Below are 27,087 nucleotides of genomic sequence, written 5' to 3'. Positions count from 1 at the left end.
TCTCAATTTTCCTGTAGGAAATAATGATTGGTTTACAATATCAGGCAGAGATTCCCCCTTATCTTGGAGAGTACGATGGTAATGAGAAAGGTAAGGAAAGCTTTTGATTTTGATAATGTTTGGTAGATCAGGTTACCACTTGATATGTTTATTTAAATACCTGGTTTTATACCAGTCTTGGCAATATATAGATAGATTTGGGAAACATTCAGAGTTAGGATATTTAGGCCTGACTTAGGAAAAATCTATCAAAGTTAATCACTAGACTCCGGTTTCCCCCAACCCCCGGCCCTGCCCAAGGCACACATAGTGCTTGTTAGCCAGTGCGCTCAGTGCCTGTTGGAATAGTTCAGAGCCTCCTGCGGTGCTGTACTGTGGCCTTCATCCTGCTTCAGTAGAAGTGGGTAGGATCTCATCACATGAGATAATGAGAATATTAAGGATATAATCTTCTGGAAAGAAACTCTTGAGGGAAAAAGAGACTGGAAGAAATCCTCCTTCCCCAGCCCCGGAAGAGCAGGAAGTAAAATGTAAGGATCTGCTGCTTTTGCTTGTATACTCCTAATTATGTGTAATCAGTTTTCCTTACATTTTGGTGCATTCCAACGGTAGTTGGTTTTCAAAATATGGAGGGGATAAGGTGGTAGGATATAAAAATACAGTTACACCTTCTTAGTTGAACTCGGGAACCAAGTACATTAGGAATATTTCCATGGGTGTTTGACTTTTTCCCTAAGTTGATTTATCCCTGTGAAGTCAAAAGGGCAAAAGCAGCACCCAACACAATACTTCCTGAGTCCTTCTTTTTCCTTTCCTCCATGCCAGGTCATCCTCCATTTAAAGGAGGGAAGGACTGGTTACCCTGGGATTGTTAGCCATGGCAGCCACTAGGAACACTGTTTTCCTAAACTGCTTTCAAAGTGTTAAAAGACAGTTGTCCCAGGGGAAGCAAAACATAACTGATGATCTTCAGATGTGCCAGCCTTCTCACCCCACCACCCAAATGCCACACTTGGTCCTTTGAGCCAAGTACATGCTCAGCAACTGTAGGTCCTTAGGTCACACATAGTAGAGGTGAAATTTTGTCAGTGCTGCAGATTGGAGGGAAGGTGTACTTTATCTTTTGAGGGAATAAGCCCAAATTGTTTTACCTATTTTACTTGTCACCAGAGATAAAGTAAGTTCTAGGAACTGCTCTCAAAAGACAAGTGTTACTGCTTCACAGGCACACTTTATTTTTAACTTTCCTGCTACCTGGGACTGACAATGCCTGCTTCCTACAGTTGGGATTATAATGCACTTATCATGGTCACTGGCACGCAGTGTGTTCTCAGTACATTATTTTTATTAACTATAGTCAGTATTTATTATGCACTTGAAGAATGGATTGCACTTGAAGCACTGGACTAAATACTTGGGCCATTCATATTACTTTATTGTGTAAAGTAGAAGCTTTGAGTAAAGTGGCAGAGTGCATTAATAAAACATAAACTTGTTTTAATGACATTTTGTTCATTAATGTATCAGTCTCTTTAAGAGATTGTAGGAAGTTTACTTTTCTTACTGTTTCTTCCTCTTCCCAAAAACCTCCCTAGGGAGGTTTGGTTAATCTACTTTCTCCTTTAAATAAAAGTTATCTTATTGGGAGAAAAAGTATACCTTTCTTAGCTATTTCTTTATTACCAGATATTTTGGGTTTTATTTATTTGCAATTTTTAACCCCTAGAGATTTCATAGAGCAATTTAGGGATTTCAAGAGAAAATTCCAATGAGGTTATTAGAGAATTTACACAGGTTTTGTTTGCCCCTTCATTAGAAGAGTATAAGATAAACCACTATGGGGTTTTATATTAGACTTTACTAGGCATGGAGAACCTTCAGATTGGTCAGTATGTCCAGCCACCAAAAAAGCTACTTGCTTTGGCCACTGGAATCCTTGGCCTATAATAAAGTTAAATTTTTGCTTGTGTGTGAAAGGCCCTACTTAACGGATAATCAAATTACTGGTGTCTTCAAAGTCATTTACTTGTCCCACTGGATAGCCTATCAAGGAAGACAAAGAATTGTGTACGTCTTTGAGTGTGTTCATGATTTTTAATGTGTTAATGGGATTTTCTTTATCAGTATATGAAAACGAAGACCAGTTACTTTGGTGTCCTGATGTGGTTTTGGAGAGCAAAGTTAAGGAATACCTTGTTGAGACTTCATTAAGGACTGGCAATGAAAAAATAATGGATAGGATTTCTGCAGGAACACACACAAGGGACAATGAACAGGTATACTTCAACTTCTGTGGAAACAGCAGCCAGTTGACAGTATCTTCTTGATTTCATATATTTGATACAGTTATTTTTAACATGTGAAGTAGGTATCTTTTCTGATAGAGTTTTACAGTTTGCGAAAGACTGGTTTAAAAAACCATAACCTTGAGTTCTAGAGATAACTTCACTCTAGTTTCATATCTTTTCTTCTGGTCTTTTTAAAAATACCTTTACATATGTCTTACTTGAGATGCCATTTTATATCCTTTTAATTAATTAATCTTATTCTCCTTTGCCATTGAGAATTATTTAATACCTTATTCTTGATGTCTGTATAGTCTATCCTATACTTTAAAAAAAAAAATTTCCCCTAATTTCAACTTAGTGTATACTATCCTATACTTATAATTCATTTATTTAAACATTCTCTGTGGTTGGACTTTTAGATTTTATAAGTGTATTCTTTGAATTGTTCTCAACTTTAGGAAGTAATTAAAAAGTAATGTCTATTAAGACTGTATAAATTTGACTTAGGAGCATTTGTTAAGCACTTGTGTACCTGTAGATTCAGAATACTGTCCTGAGTGCATGTGGGATGGGGGATGGGAACATTGCCTATTTTTTCGAATGCCTCTAAGTTTTGCCCCTCTGACATTCTGCTTCTTTCATATGCCTTTATCACGGAGAATCCCCAACCCTGCCTAATGAGTATTCAGAGGTGGGCAGACACAAACTTGAATTTTGAAGTAACATAGGGAAGTCATACTAGCTGTCAGACAGAAATCTCATTGGGTTTTTGTATTGATATTTGAAGTCTATATTAATTTTAGAAGAATTAAAACCTTTATAACATTAGAAACTCAAATGGTTTTGCTTTTTTGACTATCACATGCATCTCACTAATTCCTCAATATCTTTTATGTGTGTGTGTATTCAATGCTATTGGAAAGGGGATCTCTATTTTATGTATTTATTTATTTTTCTGAGATGGAGTCTTGCTATGTCACCGAGGCCGGAATGCAGTGGCGCGATCTCAACTCACTGCACCCTCCGCCTCCCGGGTTCAAGCAGTTCTCCTGCCTCACCCTCCCGAGTAACTGGGATTACAGGCATGCACCACCGTGCTCAGCTAATTTTTGTAGCCAGGCTGGTCTCAAACTCTTGACCTCGTAATCTCCCTGCCTCGGCCTCCCAAAGTGTTGGGATTACAGGCGTGAGCCACCACGCCTGGCCCTCTATAATATTTATAATTGTATATTGTTGATGTTGAGAAATACCAATTTTTTAAAAAATGTACCTTAAACTGTTGAAACTACCTGACTCAGTTGTTTCTCAGGTTTTCTAGTTTGCTTTTAAAAAATTTATGGGTAATATCATTTTGTTTGACACATCATAATTGCATACATTTATGGAGTGGTTTTTTGGTTTTTGATTCATGATTAAATTACACTTTTGTTCCTTCCTTACCATTATTATTCCTGCTTTATGTCTTAATGCATTAGCTGTAACTCTGAGATATTTGGTAATAACAGTGATTTGGTGCCTGCTTTTGGTGGAAGTAATACATCTAAGGTTTTTACATTAAGAATAATACTGGTCCTTGGTTCTACTGTCTTTATTATAGCAAGATAATATCCATCTATCTATAAGTATTATAGTTTTGTCTTTTAAAATTAGAAATGAGTATTTATCAGATGCTTTTTAAGCAGCTGTTGATTTGATTTTTTTAAATTAACATTTAATTACACATATTTAGGTACACAGTGATATCTTGATACACATAATGTGTAGTGATCAGATCAGGGTAATTAGCTTAGAGATGACTTTTTAAAATGTAGGCTATTGATATATTAAAAGTTTTCCTAATATTGAACCATCTTCACTTCCTTAAAACTTACTTGGGAAGGTGGATTATTTAACTTTCAATTGAATTCTGTTATTCCTGTTTATTATGTTCATAATTCCAAACAGATTTAATAGGAATATATTCTAATTTTAAAAAGTGGCACCTTTCATAGCAGATGGAAATAACTGAGACCATTATAATCCTAGTCTGAAGTGCCATGCCTGTTATTCCAGGCCTGCTGCTGTTCCCTTATATTAAAACTAAAAGAGACAGGAAGGAAATGACATCAAGGGACAGACTGTAACTAATTTTTCCAAACTAGAAAAAAAAAGCATTTAAAATAGGGGAAACTCAATCTTAGACCTAGTGTTTTTGTTTGTTTGTTTTTTAAAAAAGTCAGAATGATACAGGCAGGTGATTTCTGAGAGGTAGCGTGAGGATGAACAAACTCACATGGTACCAGAGTCAATCTGCACGATAGTTACATAGACTAAATGCTTGGGCAGGTATACCTTCAAATGCCCTGAAATTAGAGAGGATTTCAGTGTTTATCAAGACTCCAATATTTATCAAGACTCTTATACCTGTTTTTTAAAATGCTGTTAGGTATGAACTTTTAATACTTTTTATTGAATATCCACCCCAGGCATTATATGAACTTCTCAAGTGTAACCACAATATAAAGGAAGCAATCGAAAGATACTGCTGCAATGGAAAGGCCTCTCAAGGTAAGAAACACTTGGGTTTAAGAGAGGGACATGACAGGGATGGTCATTTGGGGATCAGAATAAGCAAAGTATCCTAAGGGACAGAGCAATCCTGTAACACTTTTTTAAGATCTGGTTCAGCTCCATAGCAAATAATTTTTCCTTTTCTTGCGCTCTATTTTTAGATGTATCAGAGATTGTTCAAATACAAATTAGTCACCCCCCTGCCACCTCTACTTTCTGGAAGAAATAGTTACAGAACAAAGCAGACCCCAGAGATGACAATATGTCCAAAGTAATTAGAATAGTTTTATGATTTCATTGAAAAAAAGTTTTTTCTTTTTTTTTTAGCCAGACAGGAAATGAAAAGATTAAAGATTAGAAAAGAAACATGTATAATATATTCCACTGAATTTATTTCAGGAAGTGTATTTTTAGTAATCATGTAATAACATTTTATAGTTCTTACATTTTGTCAAGGAAAATGGTTAGCTTCTATTTTAGTGTTTTTTGTCATTATATAAATGGATTGCATGCACCATAGCTTTCATTAAATATGTGTAGAATGAAAATAATACTTAGTAATATTACTAGATGACTTGGAAAAGTATGAAAACTAAAAATAATACATTTAAACTTACGAATTGAGATAGTCTATTAAAATGTCTCCCTTAGAAAAGCTGCTTCTTTGAAAAAAAATTATTTTAGACTCTCAAAACTCTCAAAATACAGGTTTCTTCCTTAGTTCAAACTATTTTTCACCTTTATTACGGACTACTATTAATGGCTTTGGGGACCTGGTCTCCGGTACCAAATGAGACACTTCATAGATACAGATGAGTAATAGCTAATCTTAAGTCTAGGCTATGACTCTTTGAAGACCTTCCAGGTCTCTGCCCTAGGTAGATAGGGAATTCACCAACATTAACATCTGCTGGGAAATTGAATGGGATTTATTATTTTGAGAGCATGGACCGTTTCTTATTTCCTTTATATTTCCAGAGTATAGCACTCCACACACCAATTACAAATAAATATTTGTTGATTATACTTTAATTATGGTCTCTAATTAAATAATTTATGGTTTTATTTTTTGTCTTTTTTGAGTCAGGGCCTCACTCTGTCTCCCAGGCTGGAGGGCAGTGGCATGATCACAGCTTAGTATATCTTTGATCTCTTGGGCTCAGGTGATCCTCCCACCTCAGCTTCCTAAGTAGCTGGAACTATAGGTGCCCGCCACTACGCCTGGCTAGTTTGTTTTTTTGTAGAGACAGGGTTTCTCCATGTTGCCTATGCTGATTTCAAATTCCTGGGCTCAAGCGATCCTCCTGCCTTGGCCTCCCAAAGTGCTGAAATTACAGGCATGAGCCACCACACCTGGCTAGAACTTGTGGTTTCGATGTAAGACCAAAACAGAGCTTCTTTCCCTCGATAAAGGAGAGTTTTTTTTTTTCTAATTAAAATATGCTCATTGTTAAAAAAAATTTTTTTTAATCAGAAAACAAGCATGTTATAGAAAATGTTAAATTCTCATCCCATAATGTAGTGGAAAAAAGCAGTGTTTATATTTTTGTATTTTAGACTTGATCTGTAGTATGCATACTTTTGGTAATTCTAACTAAAATCTGCATGCAGAGAGAGAGAGAGAGTGTGTGTGTGTGTGTGTGAGAGAGAGAGAGAGAGAGAGTTTATGACCTTTTACAGGGAAAACTTAACTGAAAATAAATCAGTGATTCACATAAGAGAATTTGGGGGCCCACGAATTTTATTTAAAAAATTTTTTTTAGAAGGAATGACTGCATGGACGGAAGAAGAATGCCGAAGCTTTGAACATGCACTCATGCTTTTTGGAAAAGATTTTCATCTTATACAGAAGAATAAGGTAAATTAGGGAGATTAGTACAGATAAATTACTAGTTACAATGAATGTAAGCAACTAATTTATAAGTCAGTTAAGTAGGGAAAAAGCAACAACTTACTAATGTTCCCCTGCCCTTAGCATTTCAGATACCATTCTAACATAACTAATTTGCTCAGAGATGCCGCAGCCTGCTTATGGAATGGCTGATAGTATATTCACATATCTTTCCACATGAACAGTTAACATAGAAAGTGGATTCACTGTATTTTTTAGGAAGTCTCACTCTGATTTCTCCTTGACTTTCCTTACCAAGCCATTCAGAGGTTTGTGGCCTCAAAAGAATTTCTCTTCAGCAGTGAGAACAGCTGTTGCTGAAGGAAGCATCATTTTTGCTAAAACAACTAGAAACGTATTCTGACACCACCAAATGCTGGTAAGGATGTGAAGCAACAGGAACTCTTATTCATTGCCTGTAGGAATGCAAAGTGGTACAGCCAAGTTGGAAGATAGCTTGGAAGTTTCTTATAATACCAACCATACTCTTACCATATAATTTAATAATCCTGTTCCTTGGTATTTATCCAAATGCGTTGAAAACTTATGTCCACACAAAAGTGTTTATAGCAGCTTTCATCACAATTGCTAAAACTTGGAAGGAACCTGTATGTCCTTTGAGGTGAAAGGATAAACAAACTGTCGCACCTCCAGAACTGGACTATTATTCAGCACTAAAGAAATTGAGCTAACAAGCCACAAGGAGGCATGTGAAATCCTAAATGCATATTATTAAGTGAAGGAAGCCAATCTGAAAAGACTCCATACTGTAGGTTTCCAAATATATGGTATTCTGAAAAAGGCAAAACTGGAAACAATAAAAAGATCACTGGTGCCAGGGCCGAGGCAGGAGGGAGAGGTGAATAGGCAGAGCACAGACCATTTTCAGGGCAATGAAACTATCCTGTATGATGATCCTGTAGTGATAGAGACATGTTATTACACATTTGTCAAAACCCATAGAATGTACATCATCAAGAGTAAACCCTAATGTAAACCATGGTCTTTGGGTGTTGATGTGTCAGTGTAGGTACATTGATTTTTAACAGATGTACTACTCCAATGTAGGATGTTGAAAGTCGGAGAACATCAGGATATATGGGAACTCTCTACTTTCTGCTCAGTTCTGCTGTGAACCTGAAACTGTTCTTAAAAACTAAAGTCTATTCAAAATACATATTTGTGTGCATTAGAATAGTTTGGAATAATTCTCATTAAAATAGGTTTTGTTTATTTCTTCTTTTCATCCTAAAGGAAGGCAGGGTTCTGAAGCATTTGGTGAGCGGGGGTAGATCAGTATTTTATGCTTTTACAAAACTAATGGACGTTAGTTTTTAGAGCAGTTTTAGGTTTACAGCAAAGTTTACAGCAAAGCTAACCAGAAAGTATTGAGTTCCCATATGTCCCTTCCACCCCTATAGTTATTATTTTATCTTTTATTATTAATATCTTACATTAGTGTGATACATTTGTTAAAATTAATGAGCCAATATTGATACATTATTATTAATTAAAGTCCATTGAGCTTCGCTCTTCATGTTGTACATTCCATTGATTTTGGCAAATATATAATATATATCCACCAGTACAGTATCATACAGAGTAGTGTCACTGACCTAAAAATCCCATGTTTTCTTCTTCCCTCTGTCCCTTCCCCTCCTCCCTAACAACCTCTAGCAGCCATTGATCTTTTTATTGTCTCTGCTGTTGCCATTTCAGAATGTCATATAGTTGGAATTATACAGTATGCAGCCTTTTCAGATTGGCTTCTTTGACTTAGCAATATGCATTAAAGTTTTCACCGTGGGGTTTTTTGTTTGTTTTGAGGCTTGATAGCTCATTCTTTTTTTATCACTGAATAGTATTCCATTATGTGGATGTACCAGCGTATTTATTCACTTACCTATTAGAGGATATCTTGGTTGCTTCCACGTTTTGGCAGTTATCATTAAAGCTACTATAAATATTCATGTGCAGGTTTTTATGTGGATGTAAGTTTTCAGTTCATTTGGCTAAATACGAAGGAGTAAGGATTACAGGATAGAATGGTAAAAATATGTTTATTTTGCATGAAACTGCCAAACTGTCTTCTAAAGGGGCTGTACCATTTAGTATTTCCAGCAGTAATGAATGAGATCTATTGCTCCACATCTTCACCAGCGTTTGGTGGTGTCAGTGTTTTGGATTTCACCACTGTGGTAGTTTTTAATACCATCTCTTTATTGTTTTAATTTGTAATTCCCTCATGAGGATGATGTTGACCATCTTTTCTTATGCTTATTTGCCATTTGTGTTATTTTTTCGGTTGTTCATTAAGATTTTTTGCCGAGATTTTAATTGGGTGGTTTGTATTCTTGTTGAGTTTAAGGAGTTATTTGTATATATTTGTATATTTTGGATTAGATACATGTTTTGCAAATATTTTCTTCCATTTTGAGGCTTGTCTTTTTATTCCCTTAACCAGTGTGTTTGCAGAGTAAAAGTTTTTAATTTTAATGAAGTCCAACTTGGAATTTCATCTGATTATTCATGCTTTTAGCGTTCTATTTAAAAAAGCATTGCCAAACCTAAGGTCACCTATATTTTCTTCTGTTGTCTTCTAAGAGCTTTATAGTTTTACATTTACATTTAGGTCTATAATCCATTTTGAGTTAATTTTGAAAGGAGTAAGGCCTATGTCTATATTCATTTCTTTTTTTTTTTTTTTTTTGTATGTGGATGTCCAGTTGTACTAGCGTTTGTGGAAAAGACATTCTTCCTCCATGGAATTGCCTTTGTTCTTTGGTTAAAGATCAGTTGACTGTATCTGTGGGGTATATTTCTGGGCTGTCTCTTCTGTTCCTTTAATCTGTTTGTCTTCCCCCCACCAATATCATACTGTCTTGATTACTATAGCTTTATAGTAAATATTGAATTTGGGGAGTGTCAGTACTTTGGTTTAATCTTTTTGTAATATTATGTTGGCTATTCTGGGTATTTTGCCTCTCCATATAAAATTAGTTTGTTGATAACCACAAAATAACTTGCTGGGATTTTGATTGGGTTTGTGCTGAATCGGTAGATCAAGCTGGGAAGAACTGATGTCTTAATAATGAAGTGTCTTCCTATCCATGAACATAGAATATTTCTTTATTAAGTTCTTCTTTGATTTCTTTAATCAGAGTTTGGTCGTTTTTCTCATATAGATTTTGCATATATTTTGTTAGATTTATACCCAAGTATTTTAATTTTGGGGTGCTAATGTAAATGGTCTTGTGTTTTAAATTTCAAATTTCAATTGTCATTACTGTTAATATAGGAAAGCAATTGACTTTTGTATGTTAACCTTGTCTCCTGAAACTTTGCTGTAAGTGCTTGTTAGTTACAGGAGATTTTTTGTTGATTCTTTGGAATTTTCTACATAGACAGTCATGTCACCTGTGAACAGAGACAGTTTTATTTCTTCCTTCCCAATCTGTATACTTTTTGTTTTTCTTGTCTTACTGCATTAGCTAGACCTTCCAGTATTGATGTTGAAAATTTCACACTTTTATACGTTTGAAAATCTAATGTTTCTCAAAGATGAGATAAAGCGTATAATTTAGGGAATAGATAAGACATTTTTAAAGAAGTCTGGATTGTCCTTTTAAGTAAAAATAAAACCATCAGTTTTGTAATGACTTATGAAATTCACTCTATCCATTCATTCCGTAAACAGTTACGTCCTTCCACTTCACTTACCAGACATTGTTTTAGGCACTAGAGATACAACAGTGAGTAAGACAGAAAAGGTCTGTGGCCCCACGAAGCCGGCATTCTCTGTGAAGACTTATAGTTAATGATGTTTATTGAAAGGTATACTGTATTTCTTGGTTTAAAAAGCTTATTCGTATATTAGTAATCTTATATCACAACTTGCTCAGGAGTCAGGTTAGAGATACTGAAACTTCTTTATTGGGTACTGATTAAGCAAGGGAGAAAGCGTTTATTGAATAAGGATGAAAAATTTTGTTCATACATCTGAATTCGTATCTGTGGCTGTATGTGGTTAGAGGAACCCTGGTTTGGGTGTGGAACCAGGTTGGTGGGGCTCAAATTTTATTGTTATTTCCAAAATCTGTTGGATCTAAAAACCAAACATACTGGAGGGAGAAAGCCCTGCCTTTAGCTAACAAGTCGTCTTAAATTCCAGATGCTATAGACTGTTGATCCATTTGCCAAGGGTTCTTAATCTCTTTTGGATAGTGGAACTCAATCTGATGAGGCTGCATTCCTTCTCCCCAGAAAAGTATACCTAAATACAATTTTGTGAATTAATAGATTTCAGTGAAATCCATTTATGGACCCCTCAGAGGTTAGTTTAATCCAAAGTTAAGAACCTCACTGTAGTCAAAATCATAGAGCTCAGTGAAGAAAAGTAAAGAATGCCAGTGTTTAAGATTTTCAGTAAAGGTGTAAGATAATTTTTGGATACACACTTGTTTTATAAACTAATACCTTCTGATTTTTTTTTTAAAAAAAAACCTTGGGCTTTTGAAAATGGCCTCATTATTAAATGTAAAGGCATTCCACTAATAAAAGTGTTCAGAACTTTATAATTTATTAAAAGTGTTCAGAACTATATAATGGGAAAATAAGACCCATGGATTGAAGTTGTAGTTTTGGGAAAAACAGTTGCTTAAAAAAATGGTTGAGTTTGTTGGTTTTGAAAAATTCAACTTTTTCATTAGGTGAGAACTCGGACAGTTGCTGAATGTGTAGCATTCTACTATATGTGGAAGAAATCTGAACGTTATGATTACTTTGCTCAACAGACAAGATTTGGGAAAAAACGATATAACCATCACCCTGGAGTTACGTAAGTACTGTGGCCTTGACTTCAAAGACTTATTTTTAACTGTGATATACAGTCATAGAATTACTGGGGTGTGTTTTTCAGGGACTATATGGATCGTTTAGTAGATGAAACAGAAGCTTTGGGCGGGACGGTAAATGCTTCAGCCTTAACTTCTAACCGGCCTGAGCCTATTCCTGATCAACAACTAAACATTCTCAACTCATTCACTGCCAGTGACTTGACAGGTAAAATGAAGACCTTTTTGTGTTTAGTACAGTTTGTTGCAAAATTGTGTCCTCTGTTTCGTGTCGTAGGACCACTTACTTAAACAATTTTCCATTCCTTTTTAGCTTTGACCAACAGTGTAGCAACTGTCTGCGACCCCACAGATGTGAATTGTTTGGATGATAGCTTTCCTCCACTGGGCAACACACCCCGTGGACAAGTTAATCATGTGCCTGTTGTAACAGAAGAGTTACTCACCCTGCCCAGCAATGGGGAAAGTGATTGTTTTAATTTATTCGAGACTGGATTTTATCACTCGGAGCTAAACCCTATGAACATGTGCAGTGAAGAATCAGAGAGACCAGCAAAAAGATTGAAAATGGGCATTGCCGTCCCTGAATCCTTTATGAATGAAGTTTCTGTAAATAACCTGGGTGTGGACTTTGAAAATCACACACATCACATCACCAGTGCCAAAATGGCTGTTTCTGTGGCTGACTTTGGCAGTCTCTCTGCCAACGAGACCAATGGTTTCATCAGTGCCCATGCTCTGCATCAGCACGCGGCCCTACACTCTGAGTGACCTGAGTGAGGAGCCCAGAACTGCGTGTGCAGTACCAGTAAACTTGAGGGGAGCTATCAGGTTTGCATAGTCTTTCACTGGAAGTTTGAACCTTTCTCACTATGACATCAGTGATGTCAGTATGTATAGAACTATATCTTGATTTATCAAGAGTATTTTCATTTTTCAATCCATAAATGTGGAAATGAACTATGATCAGCAGAGTTGGGAACTAAGATTGAACTCTGTGGTGCAGCTTTAAGCTCTGCTTCTCTCTTCCTCATCTCCCAATACCTCTTCCCCACTCCCTTCTTTTTCTATTCTTTTCTGTTCCCCACTGCCCTCACTCCCAATTTTAAAACCTGTAGACAGAGGCCACCAGCTCAAAACCAGCACAGATGTTCTGAACTGAATGGTGTGGCCTCTTTTTGTGTAAATTCCTTTTGCCATAATGGATGCAGTGGAATAACAATGTTTACAGGTACCGATCCTGATCCCTGCTCAATGTAGCATTTTTTTGGTTTTATTTTCTTAATAAAAGCAGGGGTAGGTTTCTTTAAACTGCACAAACATGCAAGGATTTTTTAAAAATGGAAACTTCTCTCATGTTATTCAACTAGAGCACTTCAGTTTACAAAACAGCAAGTCCATCTTTATGGAAGCCAGCACGAGGAACTGTGTGCAAATAATGAAGACGCTTGCTTGGATCCTGTTTCAAAATTCTAGACCAGGGCTACCTTACACAGAATTGGTCATGTTACTGCCAGGAGATTTCTGTGTAACTTCATTTATTGGCTACAAATTTGGCATTTGAAGATGTGGTACTCAGATGGGGTTTTGTCCACCATTGTCAAGATTGTAATCTTAAAAATCATACCAGTCATTGATAATTTAGTTTATCCTGAGGCAGTTGACTTGCGGAGGCACAGTCTACAAAGCCTAGGATATTGCCACTCAATGGTTTACATTTTGGGACACCTTTTAAGTTGTTTGTAGCACTGCAGTTCAAAGTGTTAATATTTAGAGGGACTTCTAGATTTTATACCTAATGCAGTAGAACCTTGAAGTATATTTAAGTTTTTTTGTTAAGCTTGAACAGTTGGCAAGAATAATGTGAGTTCCTATCTGAAATAGAATGGTACATTACCACTTTAAGTTTTAAAAATTGATAGATGTTCAGATGTATTGCAAACTCAGTTTTATTTTTATTCCAAATATTGTGAATGAGAAGCCATTGTCCTAAACTTTGGCCATTTTGCGCTATAAACATGCATTTTTAAGTTATAAGGTGAATCAAACAATATGTAATACAGTATTAGGATGTAATCTTTGCTTTTATAGTACTGTTAAAATAGAGAATTACCTTTTTTTGCACCGTCTTAATTAAAAGTTTTGATTTTTACTAGTTGCTTTGCAAAAAACTTAAATGTTTGGCTGCATTGCTAATATTTGTAAGTATACGTTGCTTCAAGGTTGTGCTGATGAGTAGATAGGATGTAGTGATCTTAGTAGTGATCGAAAGGGAGGGTATTTATTATACAAACTGTGAACTGCAATGACATCCTTAGTTTTGGATGATGTGTATTCTTGTTTTTCTTTGCAGCATTTTAATGAAGATTGCTTTGAAGTGTTTACGCAGTAGCACATTAGTATAAAATTTAGTTTAGCACAGTGGACAAAAAGTAGTTAAATTAATAACTTAAAATCAGTCTCTAATTTATACATCTGAAGTATAGCATTCCTGTATGCACACAGTAAATAATGGGTAGCCTGGGCTCTGCGTTACTTTCTTATATTTTTATCCAAGTTGTTAGCTTCTTATTGCTGTGTTGTTGTGCTAAACTTTGAACCTTATTTCTTTTATTAAAAATCAGTACACTTTCTATAATTTAGTAAGATACTGGCCATAATCTTCCATTGTTATAACTTTAATTTTCACTCTGGGTTTACAGTGGCTGGTCTGTATAAATAATTTACACAAAGATGACTGAATGCTAATACCAGTTGCACTTAAATGAACATGCCCATTCTCAGTAACTGATGCAGTAATATATTCAGTTTATCTATGCATTGCTGGGGTCTTGATATAAGATGGAAACAGTGTTTCTTATCTAAAGTTTTGATTATCAGCAAGTTGAATGGACACTTTACTTATTTAAAGATTTTTGACCAAAATCCAGAAAATGATATGAGAGAAAATAAATTCCAGCGAGTTTAATAGATTTTAAATGCCAATCTGATTTTAGCCTCTTAGAGAGTGCTAACTAGCTGGTAATGTTTACTTTTAATTCCTTGTTAAAATGAGGCAATAATTTGCAAGATTTTTGTATATAAGTGTAAATTCTTCATATCTTTTTAGATCTAATTCAATATTTTCTGACTACTTCGGCCATGTATAATACCATTTTTGTGCATGCTTGATGTGACATTCATAAATTGTACCACTATGACTTTATCCATGTAAAATAGCTATTTATTGAATTTTAAAAGCTGGATTTACTGTTTTTTTCTCTCAGTTTAAACATCTTAACAGAGAATTTGTTACTGTTTATTAAAAGAATTGCATTTGGAAGCAAGAAAACAACCTGATTTGCAATCACATGAAGAAACAAATATGCCTTTGATTATCAGTGTTAAGCACATTCTTATAACAAATGTGTTAATTCTTTTGTTGGTTTTTTTTTTTTTCCTTTGCACATTATTTTCTTATGAACAAACCAAAAATTCATGGTGGAGCAGGTTGCAGTGTTGGCTGATATATCTTTTTGCTTACAGGCGAATTTGAAGAGGGCAGTGGGATTCATTTAGAAGGTAACGGTCTGTTTGATTATAGCATACATTTGTTAGTTGTACTTCATCTTTTTGCATGCTAGCTTTTTAACATGTTTAGGTTTTCCTCTTGTCATGGTCGCTGCTGAATTTACTTGAAGGATGTAGATTACTGTTTAAAAATACTAAATCTGTACAATTTAGGTCAAAGAATGTGCAATCGTTTCCTTTTTAATTTTTAAAATGTTTGAATGGTCATACAATATTTGAGAACTCAGATGCTAATAGAGCTTAGCTGATACTTTTAATTTAACCAAAGTCTCTAGTGAATATTTCAACTTTGAATGTAAACTAACAATAAACCTGACCACCAAGGAGATTGCCCAGAGTTTCAAAGCACATTGTCTACAAATGGAAATTGAAATAATTTATAAAATATTGACGTTACTATGTTTTTTTAAAAAGTTCCTAATTTTTTCACTAAATGGAGGAAACTATTAGTTTTATTGTTAAATATGGTAGATATTAATATTCCTCTTAGATGACCAGTGATTCCAATTGTCCCAGTTTGAAATAAGTACCCTGTGAGTATGAGATAAATTAGTGACAATCAGAACAAGTTTCAGTATCAGATGTTCAAGAGGAAGTTGCTATTGTTGCATTGATTTTAATATTTGTACATAAACACTGATTTTTTTGAGCATTATTTTGTATTTGTTGTACTTTAATACCTGGTGTACAGTTCCAGAAATAAACATCTGGGAATCTTTTTTTCTTGGTTTGTGTGAATATTTGCCAAAAGTAGATATTTTATTTAATGAATCTTAAGCTATAGCAAATAGGTAGATATTATACCACTGTTAAATTGGTTTTAGATGCAGTAAATAAGATACAGTGAAGTTGGTAGATTAAATGTTTTCCTTAAATCCTCTATAATAGTTTTCCATCTATAATGAAAGTCCCCCTGTAATTCCAGCACTTTGGGAGGCCAACGCGGGCGGATCATGAGGTCACGAGTTCAAGACCAGCCTGACCAACATAGTGAAACCCTGTCTCTACTAAAAATGCAAAAATTAGCTGAGCGACGTAGTGTGTTCCTGTAATCCCAGCTACTCAGGAGGCTGAGGCAGGAGAACTGCTTGAGCCCTGGGGGCGGTGGTTGCAGTGAGCTGAGATCCCATCATTGTACTCCAGCTTGGGCAACAGAGCGAGACTCCATCTCAAAAAAAAAAAAAAAAATCCCAAAGTAAGGATTATACTTTTAGCTTAATTCAGGAAACATTATGTTTCAAACACTGTTCTAGGTAACTGTCTTTTAGGAAGACAGATCTGAAATTTGGTCAAATATTACTTGACAGACTACATTTATGGTCAACTAGTCTTTCTTATCCATACGATTCATAGTTTGACCCTAGTCATATCTTTCCTAAACATCTTTTTAAGTTAACGTTCCTATCTTGGCCTTATTTCACAAGTTTGTCCCCATATTTCATTTGCTCAGACCAGAACTTTATGTAGTTCCATTTTTAAGATGCAGTGATCAGACATCCAAAGTTTGTACAAGGCCAAGAAGGGGATAAAAGGAAAGCAAAAACCTTGACTCCTCTGCTTTGGTTACTTGACTAAAACCACATTCCTTCCTTCTCAGACACCAAAGGATCTTAGCGCATAGGGCTCTGTGGTGGACACATGCACAGAAGTGCCTTCAGAGCAGGGACAAGCACACATATTCTGAATACATCAAGAATGCAACAAAGTGCCATGTGAGAGCTCATAGTATTTCAGGCTTTAGGAGACGGAAAAGCCTGTGGAAGCAGGATAATCTCTAGTTACATCTGTGTTACTAGAAGTCATTTTGGCCATAATTTCCATCTATGGTATGTTTGCTGGTGGTAAGTGCTAAAGAGAATGAGGAATATATTGGGGTGGGGGCAGTGAGGGATTGTAAATTTCAATAGCGGGATGAGGCAACGCTCCTCACTGAGGTGACAGGAAGGGAGAGAACAAGCTATGTGGCTATCTGGGGGAAGATGTTTACAGGCAGAGAGAACTAAGTGCAAAAGTCCTGGGGTGGGAATATGCCTGGCAGGTTTGAGGAGTGGCCAAGAGGCAGGTTTGGGTTGGGGTGGAGTGAGCAAGGGGAGAACAGGAGAGGAGCTCTGAGTCCTGAGCAGCTCATGCATGTGAAGGACTTCATAGGGAGAGGGTTTTGAGCAGACGTATGTCAATACCTGCCTTTCATTTAAAAGAATCACACTTGGTGATATGTTCTGTAAGGGGGACAGGAGTGGAAACAAGGAAGGCAATGAGAGGCTACTGAAATAACAATAAACGAGGTGAGTAAAGCTGGTGGTAAGGAAGTGAAGGTGGTCAGATCTGGTTATATAGGTTCCACAAATTTCTGAGGGTCCCAGTGAAGAACACCCTCCTTCCTATCCAAGTTTGGAACTGAGAGCGCTGGAGTCAGGTCGATGGAGGTCAAAGTAACTATTGCTAATAAAACTGGGGAAGGCAGCTTCAGGGCTGCAGCCAAGTTGGCCTGCCAATATATCACACCTCTAGACTCACTCTGTCACTGGCTGGGCTGGCTACAGGCTACTGTCTGCACAAGGCAGAGAACTGCCAGGACACATTCTTTCTGCTGGCAGCCAGAGTCCACAGGGAAGGAACTAGGAAGGTATAGGACATGGGTGCTTAGTTATTTTCCAAACATAATCAGGATGTCACTCTTCCTCCAGTGGGTGGAGAGATAGGCTAGGAACATTACTAGTGGAAGCCTCCACATGAAGACATGAGACACGGGGAATAAGTGTTCCTCCCACCAACACTATCTTGCACTTTTTTTTCACCTTTTCCTTGGTGTGAAAATGTTCAAAGAGTAAAGAAAATAGTATAATGACCTCACATTTTCCCCTTACCCAGCTACAGCAATCTTTACATTATACATACATATACCAATTTACTCATGGCAACACAATAGATATTTTTTACTCAATTCTGTAAAAATAAAGTTTTTACAGAAGTTTGTACACATCAGCAGTACTACAAGAACTGCTGATGCCTGGCTACAATTTTATAAACCACCACAGAGCTTACAAAATAAACGAAAGAAAAATTGAAATTATAATTTCAAAGAGTAGGTTTTAATTTAATAAGCTATTGTGTATTTAGGTGAAAACCAATTAAAATTGGAATTGCATTACAAATTTGAAATTGTAATGAAGCAAGTAGCTTTTATCATGAAATTGGAACATAAATATAATATCGACAAAAACATAAAAAATTCCTATTCCAATTAAGTCTCAAAATATTTGTTTTACAGGTATAACTCAGAGAAGTGATTAACAATAAACACTTAGAATTAATAGATGAGTAGAAAACCTAATAATTTCTGATTCACAGAGTTAGCTGACAATTGTGTAGTAGTTTGAAAAAAGCTCTTCTCCTTGACTGATGTCCCTAAGTGCGACAAGAACAACACATCGAAGTGGGCTGAAAACAAAAAGAAAGATATACAAAAGGTAGAGCATTAACAAATATAAGCTCATATTTTTAATGTAACCAACACGGCTTTTACAGATGTGACTTTACTCAGGTTTCTTACATTTTAGTTTATGCATTTGATTTCCACGAGGAAATAGTTCTTATCCCTGGTGCAGGTATTCTAAAGTTATTATCTATATCATTTAAAAAATCACAAATCAATGTTTATACAACTGACTACTTCTTCTGAAAACAGTTTCTAAGTTTAGGCCCCAAAACTAGTATCACAAAAGGATTTTAAAATGACATTATAGTTTTCTTGTGTTCATTTGTATCTTATATTCTGAAAAATGAAAACATTACTTAAAATTAGAGTTTTAAAAAATGCTTTTTCCTAGACATCATAAGATATTGTTTGTTTGTTTGTTTTGAGATGGAGTCTCACTCTGTCCCTCAGGCTGGAGTGCAGTGGCATGATCTTGGTTCACTGCAACCTCCGCCTCCCGGATTCAAGCGATTCTCCTACCTCAGCCTCCTGAGTAGCTGGGATTACAGGTGTGTCACCACGCCTGACTAATTTTTGTATTTTTAGTAGAGATAAGGTTTCACCATGTTGGTCAGGCTAGTCTCAAACTCCTGACCTTGTGATCCACCTGTCTCGGCTTCCCAAAGTGCTGGGATTACAGGCATGAGCCACTGTACCCAGCCTAGATATTGTTATATATACACATTCAACGTTCTAATAACATCATCCCCCGGAGTATATGGCTAAGAAAAGCTAATTGTTAAACACACAAACATACACATGCAGAGAAGCAAAAGTTATCAAGTTTTTTGTTTTTGTTTTTTTCTTGTTTTGGGACAGGGTCTGGCTCTGTTACCCAGGCTGGAGTGCAGTGGTGCCATCTCGGCTCACTGCAACCTACACTGCAATCCTTGATCCCAAGGTCAAGGATCCTCCCACCTCAGCTTCCCAAGTAGCTGAGACTACAGGTGTGCACCACCACACCCAGCTAATTTTTGTATTTTTTGTAGAGAAGGGGTTTTGCCATGTTGTTTGGGCTGGTTTCAAATTCCTGTGCTCAAGCAATCCACCCACCTTGGCCTCCCAAAGTGCTGAGATTACAGGCTTGAGTCACCATGTCTGACCTCAAGTTTTAAGTATAGAGAATAGTTCATGTTTTCATGTCATTCATCTTAGAAGGACAATTTAATAGGTCCTATATAAAATAAAGTTTGCTAGCAACTCAGCAAAATAATACAAAGATTATATCTTCCTACAGCACTGTTAAGAAAGAACTCTTAGCTCTCCAGAATTACCTATATTTTAAAATTGCTATTTGAATATTCTCGGTAGACTTTCCACTGAATGAACAGAAAATAAATGCTATGTTAAAATATGTGTCTTCTGAATATAGTCCTTTTTTTCATTATTAAGAAACTAATAGTGAAATTGGCAAAGAAATCATAGTGTAATTTGGCCTCTTTTGGATGCTTTCTTATAAGGTAGAGAACATGATATTATAAATGAATAAAGTAAAAATATATTTGAAGATTTTGTAGGTAGGGAAAACAACAGAATTATCTGAAAAAACTTTAAAGTGGATACTTATGAAGTATTGCCATAGAATAAAAATGGGTAAAAATAAGCAGACTGAGCTAAGTTAAATGAAAATTTTAAATTTCAAATAAGCCTACATTAACAGGTTAAGGTGTGAACATAAAATCTAAGTTATAATTTTCACTAAAAAAAAATCTTACCCCAAATTCTATATAGCTTTTTCTTCTATATTTTTTTAAGTACAGCATAAGCAGAAGATATGAAATGCTCTTTTAGCAAACGAACCTTTGTTTGTCATAGCTGTAGGCAATGTTTGGAAGATACTGCTTCAGTTCTATAGGGAAAACTGCAGGCACATCAAATTCCTGATAACAGACATTAGCTGCTCTGTCTAGGAACAAGCACATAATTTTTAGAAAAAGAGCCATTATACAAGGTCATGGAAAACAGAACTGAATTATGACACTTAATGTCTGTTTTTCTAAATTATCAAAACATGCTCAAAATAATTACTACCATGTTCCAGGCACTGTTAGATTTTATTTACTTAATTTGCAGATACATATATGGTCAATCATAAATATATCAAATATTCAAAAGCAAATAAGGCATATATAAAACTTTTATTATTTACTTTTGCATAAACATATATAATAAACATATATGTTTAGATAATATATACCAACATACATAATAAACATATATGTATGTTTTCTTGTTTACTTTTTATATATCAGGAAATAGAGGCTCAGAAATGTTAAAGGTTAAATATTAATAAACGAGTCAGGCTTGGACTTCATTTCTCACTAACGACGAAGCCCATGTTAAATGTAGTCAATCAATCAAATTTTACCTATGGGAAAGTCAACTCCTAAAGAAGATATAGTAACTCACAAACTTAGCAAAGGAAAGCAGATACTAGTCTAGCCATTAATCTACAAGGCTATATTGAAGTACTGACATAATAATTTCTATTTTTAAAATGCTAAAATAATAATGATCAAAGGGCAGTTATCAATTGCCTATATTCACTGCAAAATCAGAAGAAAAATAGTAAACAATTCTAAAAAATGTATATCATTATTTCCCCCAATTCTCTGATATTGTCTGCCCAAAAGTGATAGTTGCTTAAGGACTTGACTAGCTTATTATATGTTATACTCAACTGCCCTTGGCACTCAGTCATATGACAAAGGAGTAGAATTAGCCATTGCTATATCGCGTCTCACAGCCCCATGATGCCTTCTTACCATTGGAACAATTGTTGACATACTGTCCCACAGCCAGAGGGTTATGAATTTCTGACGTTAGCCATGTACTGTCACTCATTTTTAAAGGGCCGAGTCGATCCCTCCCATTGCAAGATCTGAAACAGGTGAAAGCATTAGCTAATGGATCTGTACCTTAAAATAGAATTCCAAAATACAGAATTAACCTAGAATGACACAAGTGCTTTTTTTCTTTAAAAAAAAAAAAGGCTTTTGTATAATCAGTAGGGCAATTGAGTTGTTACACAGCAGCTATCTAAACAGAATTTTATTTAAAGTATAAATGCTGGCCAGGTGCAGTGGCTCACACCTGTAATCCCAGCACTTTGGGAGTACGAGGCAGGCAGATTACTTGAGGTCCAGAGTTCGAGACCAGCCTGGCCAATATGATGAAACCCCATCTCTACTAAAAATACAAAAATTATCTGGGCCTGGTGGCACATGCCTGTAGTCACACCTACTTGGGAGGCTGAGGCAGAAGAATTGCTTGAACCTGGGAGGCAGAGGTTGCAGTGAGCAGAGATCACACCATTGCACTCCAGCCTGGGCAACAGAGTGAGACTGTCTCAAAAAAAAAAAAAAAAAGTAAAAAATAAAATAAAATAAAGTATAAATGCTGAGCTGGATGCGGTGGCTCAAGCCTGTAATCCCAACACTTTGGGAGACCGAGATGGGAGGGTCGCTTGAGGCCAGGAGTTTGAAACCAGCCTGGACAACATAGCAAGACCCCATCTCTTTTTATAAAAAATAAATAAAGCACAAATGCTGTCAGTCATAATCATTGTGATAAGTGTGGTTCTGTTTCATATAATTAAATTTGAACATGGACATCACTTACCTGTACACAACTTTTGATATTCCTTTGTCATTCCCATCAATGAGTACCCCATCCAGGCATCTAAAAATAAATGGATTTCCAATGGACTGGAAAAAGATCGGCTCATACTTCTGATATACTGTACCTATTATACAACAAGACAAAGAAATATTACAGCAACATGAAAAATCATAAACACTGCGGTAAGAACCCCTCTTTGGAACACAATCACATTCTGTTTAGTTACTTTCTCCCTTTTAAAGAGTGAACGCCCAATAGCAGATGGAGCACAGAACCAGGTCATCCACATGGCAAAATAGAATATGGCTATCTTGGTTAATGATAATATGAACAACACATTTTAGACTCAGTTTTAAAAAGTCATATATATATACACACACACACACGAACATAAATATTTTTAAGTAGAATATGATTTAACATCTAAAGAGTTTGAAATTTATTTTGCTAATAAATAATGTAGACACATATGGGAATAGATGAGTCTGACATTAAGGCTGTTTCTCCTTTCACTGGCAAAAGAGGAAATGAGAAAATATTTACCTTGTGCGTTCTACGTTCCAGGCATGTTAATCTATTTATTAAACTTGTTTTATTATGATTTATTCTATTTAGTTTTTACAAAATCAGGTTATTTGTACAGCAGGAAACTGAAACTCCCTTGCTTGGGGATGTAAAATTAGAAAACAGGAGAATGAATTTTTAAAAACCTGGGTCTATCTGACTCAAATATTCACACACACACTTTCCACTATACCAAATAATATAATGTTAGTTTAACACATAACATAGTCTATTTAGCATTCTAGTAAATGATCTTGTGCCAAGAAATTGCCTTACTTTCCAAGCGTAGAAAGGGCAGGAAGGTCTTTATTCGGTGATTTACGGGTTTAAACGCTATGTTTTACGTTTTGATTCGTACCTTTTTTTTTTTTTTGAGATAGAGCGTAACACTGCCGCCCGGCTGGAGCGCAATGGCACCGTCTCGGCAACCTTGGCCTCCCGGGTTTAGGTGATTCACCTGCCTCCGCCTACCGAGTAGCTGGGATTACAGGCGCACACCACCACACTCGGCTAATTTTTTGTATTTTCAGTAGAGACAGGGTTTCACTATTTTGGCCAGACTGGTCTCGAACTCCTGACCTCGCGATCTGCCCGCCTCGGCCTCCCAAAGTGCTGGGATTACAGGCATTAGACTATCCATACCATTTTTTATTTTTAGCTATCAATTAAACCAAACTGACATGTTTCTCTAGTGCTTTTTAAGTAATTTGTCAAAGTGGGTCATACTATGTTCTAAATTTAAACATTGACAGGAAAGCTTTCCTTGAAAGAAAAAGTGCATTTATCCCAAGAAATACTCCAGGATACTTTCTAACATATAACAATTTACAAACAGTTAATTTCCGAATTAGAATTATAAAAATCTATGGAAACTCGAGTTTCCAATTTAATCCCTTACTCTAAGGATTGCAAGGCTGGGTATTTTATTGAACTTATATTTATCAATACACAAGAGGCTTGGCAAAGTATAATATTAATCGTGCTGTTACCAGGATACATAGATACGACTGCGCCTTTTGGTACCAATCCTTTTGTAACGAAGACACCTTTTCCAGCAGAAATCAATGAGCTAGTTGCTTGGGCAACACTGAAACCCAGAGTCTTGTAAAGAATTTCTTCCGGTTTAAAGGTACTTTGCTGTTGATGTCTGTTTTCAAGCAGTTTCACCCCTTGATGTTCAACTGCCAGTAGGTCTTGATATTTTGATTTAACAGATTCTGGAAGCATAGTCAAGATTTCTGATTGTTTATTGAAATCATTTAAGAATAGAGCCTGGAAAACTTTCAGTAACGTTCCTAGGACATCTTCATCTGAGATAACTTTGTCTTTGGATTCCTCTGGAACATACCGGAGGGTCCTGAAAATGGGAAAAGTTTCTATTCACTACCCTTCAACTGGTAAAAGCCAAACTTATCTGCATACTTTTTGGGTTCTTGGCCTTAAGGAACTATAAGCTTATTCTCATGTGTGTGAAGGGCTGGGAACCAAGTTCAGAAAAGGTTTGGGGGAGTTCTAGTTAGCTAACTCCCAACACTTCCCACCCAAGCAGCCAGTAATTATGAAAGACCCATTCTATACCATATGCTGTGGGGTCCTTACATTATTCCATTTTTTGCAGACAAGGAAAGCAAAGTTGTTAGGGAACTTGCCCAAGGTCCCAAAGCCAGTAAGTGGGAGAGCCTTCCCGTACTACACCCAACAGCCAAGCTGAATGTCATCACAATGAGAATGAATGACCTCACATTAAATTGCTTTTTAAAAATGGCCTTGTAGATTCAAAGACAAATTCAACATCGTATACTTTGTGACATTCTCTCCAGGAGTACTAACGTCTTCAATGACTGCATCTCTTATTTCCATAATCATTACCTTTTGTACTAACTGCATTATTTTACTTGAACAAAAGGTTGCAATTCCCGCCTCACGGTTCCGTAGTCATGATACAACTGATCTCCTGTTTCCCTAGTATGCAACCTTCGGGAATGCGCTTTGTTTCCCTATTTTTCGGACACTGACTTCAGGGAGGCCCGGTCGGCCTCTTTGGTGAGCACGGTGTGGAGCCGATCACTGGGGAGCCCTTAATAACGCCTGCGGGACGCACCCCAATCCGAAACCCACCATCCCGACTTGCTTTTGAGTGGCGTTCTGCCCGTTCTTAACGCGCGAGCTACTCCACGCTATTCTCACAGCCGGGACGGGCTTCTTGAACCACGTGAAGTACTTGCATGAACTATGAAAATAAACCCTGGCTTGGCTTTTCTGAGGAAATTCAAGCAACTAATTAAGGCCTGGTGGAGAAAAAGCCACGCACTCTCACGCGGTAAGAGCGGTCTTTTAAAAAAGTTTCCATTTTTTGCCCAGATACAAGGTCCTTAGTCAGTGCCGAACGCAATACAAAGCAGGAGACAGCTCCGGCTGGCGAGCCCTGCCTGGCGGGCCCGGCAGCGCGGCGGACACTGGGAAAGAGGACATGGGCCCCGCCCACTTGAAGCCACCGCCCACTTCAGGCTTCCAGTTCGCCTCTGACTCCACCAGCCTCGGCCCCGCCCGCCTGTAGACCAGGGTCCTTAAACCCCTCCGCGGCCTCAGTCCCCGCCCACCCGGCCCGCCCACCTCAGTCCCTGCCCTCCCCGGCCTGCCCATAGCAGGCCGGCAGTCCGCCTCAGGCAGTCCGCCTCGCGTCCCGCGGCCGTGGTGGCGTCTGGGAACTGAAGGCAGGCGCCCTTCGTTCTGCCGGCCCGCCCTCTCACCTCGGGTTGTGGCTTAGGTTCAGCGCGATCCAGGGAACGAAGCGGTACTTGTAACGGCCCCATCGCTGCCACAGGCCCCGCAGCAGACGTCCCGGCATGGCTGCCCCGCGGGGCCCTGACCAGGACGGCACGGGGAAGGCGGATCCAGGCCTCGGACCCGTCCCGGACCGGGAGGAGCGAGGACCGCGCTCGGCAGCCTTCCCCTGGCTCCGCCCTCAGTGTCCCTGGCACTGCCTGACTTCTGTTGCTCTGGGGCTCGGTCCTTCCCCTTTCCTGACCTCTACCTCTGAATGAGAGGCGCGTAGAGCTGGAAGGAGGTCCCCTGACCCCGTTTTCTTTTTCCAGTCGGTCGGGTGTTTCCGTGGGCGCACACAGGCGCTAGCCCTGGTTGCGGGCGAAAGGTCACCGGGCCTTAGGGGCCAACTCGCCCCCGAGACCGCATCCCAGGAGCGGACCGCCTGGTTTCTCTGTCACGGCGGTCTGGCCTGCCCCTTTGTCCCGGCCGCGCTCTGTGTTCCATCCTCCGTCCGCCTCAGCTCTGCCTCGTCCTCGACGTTCTCTCTCCGTGGCCCCCGAGCAATCCGACTTCGGGAACCCGAGTTTCAGTCCTGCCCCGACAGCAGCCCTTCTCCTGCGTGAACCCGTGTTGCCAAAGTTACCAGTTTGGGCGTTTTGCGAATATATACACGTTAAAGAACAAAATGTCATGACGCCCAGTTTTCACTCGTTTTTCTCTTCATTCACCCCAAAGGCAAAACTACATAGGCAAATGTTTCTGAAAAACAGCTTTATTGAGGTATGGTTGGGATACGATAAACCGCACATATTTAAAGTGAACAATTTGATAGGTTTTCGACACCACAACCAAGATGGGGATCCAGCCCCTCCCCCAGTCCCCAAGCAACCACTGAGATGCTTTTGTCCTTTTAATATGGTCTTGGATTCAGTTTGGAAAAGTTTTGTCTAGAAGTGTTGCATCTGGGTTCATGGGAGATATTGTTCCGTAGTTTTCTTGTAGCGTCTTAATCTGGCTTTGGTATTTAGGCTAATGTTGACCTCAGAGGATGAGTTGGGAAGTAGTCCGTCTCTAGGTGAAATTTAAGAGGACCTTTACGACTGCTCCTCGCCAAGGCACAGATGCATACACACGCACACACATATTTAGAGCATGTTTGGACAAAGTTCACTTTTAAGGGGGGCAAACTACAGGAATCCCTTAACCATATTCAAATCACCAAGTGTTTATTGACAGATAAATACATTGGTATCATTTCCTCTATTCTTTGCCTGAGAGTGAGGTTGGATCCTAAACAGAAGTTTAAATTGAACGGCTCAGATCTAATAAAAACTCAGCCAAGGCCGGGCGCAGTGGCTTACGCCTGTAATCCCAGCATTTTGGGAGGCCGAGGCAGGTGGATCACCTGAGATCAGGAGTTCAGGACCCATTTGGCAAACATGGCAAAACCCCGTCTTTACTAAAAAACAAAACAAAACAAAACAAACAAAAAAAAAAAAAACAAAA

General features: G+C 37.7%; 2 protein-coding genes across 10 annotated transcripts in view; one reads left to right on the top strand and one right to left on the bottom strand.

Annotated features, from left to right (window-relative positions):
- MIER3 (MIER family member 3) overlaps window positions 1-15,874 on the top strand; it is a 40,282-nt gene extending 24,408 nt beyond the window's left edge. For 2 of the 3 annotated variants that reach the window (XM_017874212.1, XM_017874214.1), the window contains exons 7-13: window positions 18-90; window positions 2,125-2,276; window positions 4,754-4,835; window positions 6,602-6,696; window positions 11,439-11,566; window positions 11,648-11,790; window positions 11,896-15,874. In XM_017874212.1, the coding sequence (XP_017729701.1) occupies window positions 18-90; window positions 2,125-2,276; window positions 4,754-4,835; window positions 6,602-6,696; window positions 11,439-11,566; window positions 11,648-11,790; window positions 11,896-12,353 (1,131 nt within the window). In that variant the 3' untranslated portion in view covers window positions 12,354-15,874. The remainder of the gene's footprint in view (window positions 1-17; window positions 91-2,124; window positions 2,277-4,753; window positions 4,836-6,601; window positions 6,697-11,438; window positions 11,567-11,647; window positions 11,791-11,895) is intronic. The other variant, XM_017874213.1, reaches the window with a different exon arrangement.
- SETD9 (SET domain containing 9) overlaps window positions 1-26,077 on the bottom strand; it is a 29,340-nt gene extending 3,263 nt beyond the window's left edge. The window contains exons 1-6 of one of the 7 annotated variants that reach the window (XM_017874218.1): window positions 25,566-26,077; window positions 23,805-24,172; window positions 22,252-22,375; window positions 21,396-21,511; window positions 20,431-20,536; window positions 5,916-10,146 (exon numbers count right to left, since the gene is read on the bottom strand). In XM_017874218.1, coding sequence (XP_017729707.1) covers window positions 10,143-10,146; window positions 20,431-20,536; window positions 21,396-21,511; window positions 22,252-22,375; window positions 23,805-24,172; window positions 25,566-25,663 — 816 coding nt within the window. In that variant the 5' untranslated portion in view covers window positions 25,664-26,077 and the 3' untranslated portion in view covers window positions 5,916-10,142. Of the gene's footprint in view, window positions 1-5,915; window positions 10,147-18,172; window positions 18,594-20,430; window positions 20,537-21,395; window positions 21,512-22,251; window positions 22,376-23,804; window positions 24,173-24,414; window positions 24,497-24,916; window positions 25,283-25,565 lie in introns of those variants that run through there. The other 6 variants (XM_017874215.1, XM_017874217.1, XM_017874220.1 and 3 more) reach the window with 6 other exon arrangements.
- Window positions 26,078-27,087: the final 1,010 nt, after the last annotated feature.

This window comes from Rhinopithecus bieti, unplaced genomic scaffold, assembly GCF_001698545.2.
Source record: "Rhinopithecus bieti isolate Rb0 unplaced genomic scaffold, ASM169854v2 scaffold_6513, whole genome shotgun sequence".
Taxonomy (NCBI): Eukaryota; Metazoa; Chordata; class Mammalia; order Primates; family Cercopithecidae; genus Rhinopithecus; species Rhinopithecus bieti.
This window is presented reverse-complemented; position numbering and strand designations above follow the sequence as displayed.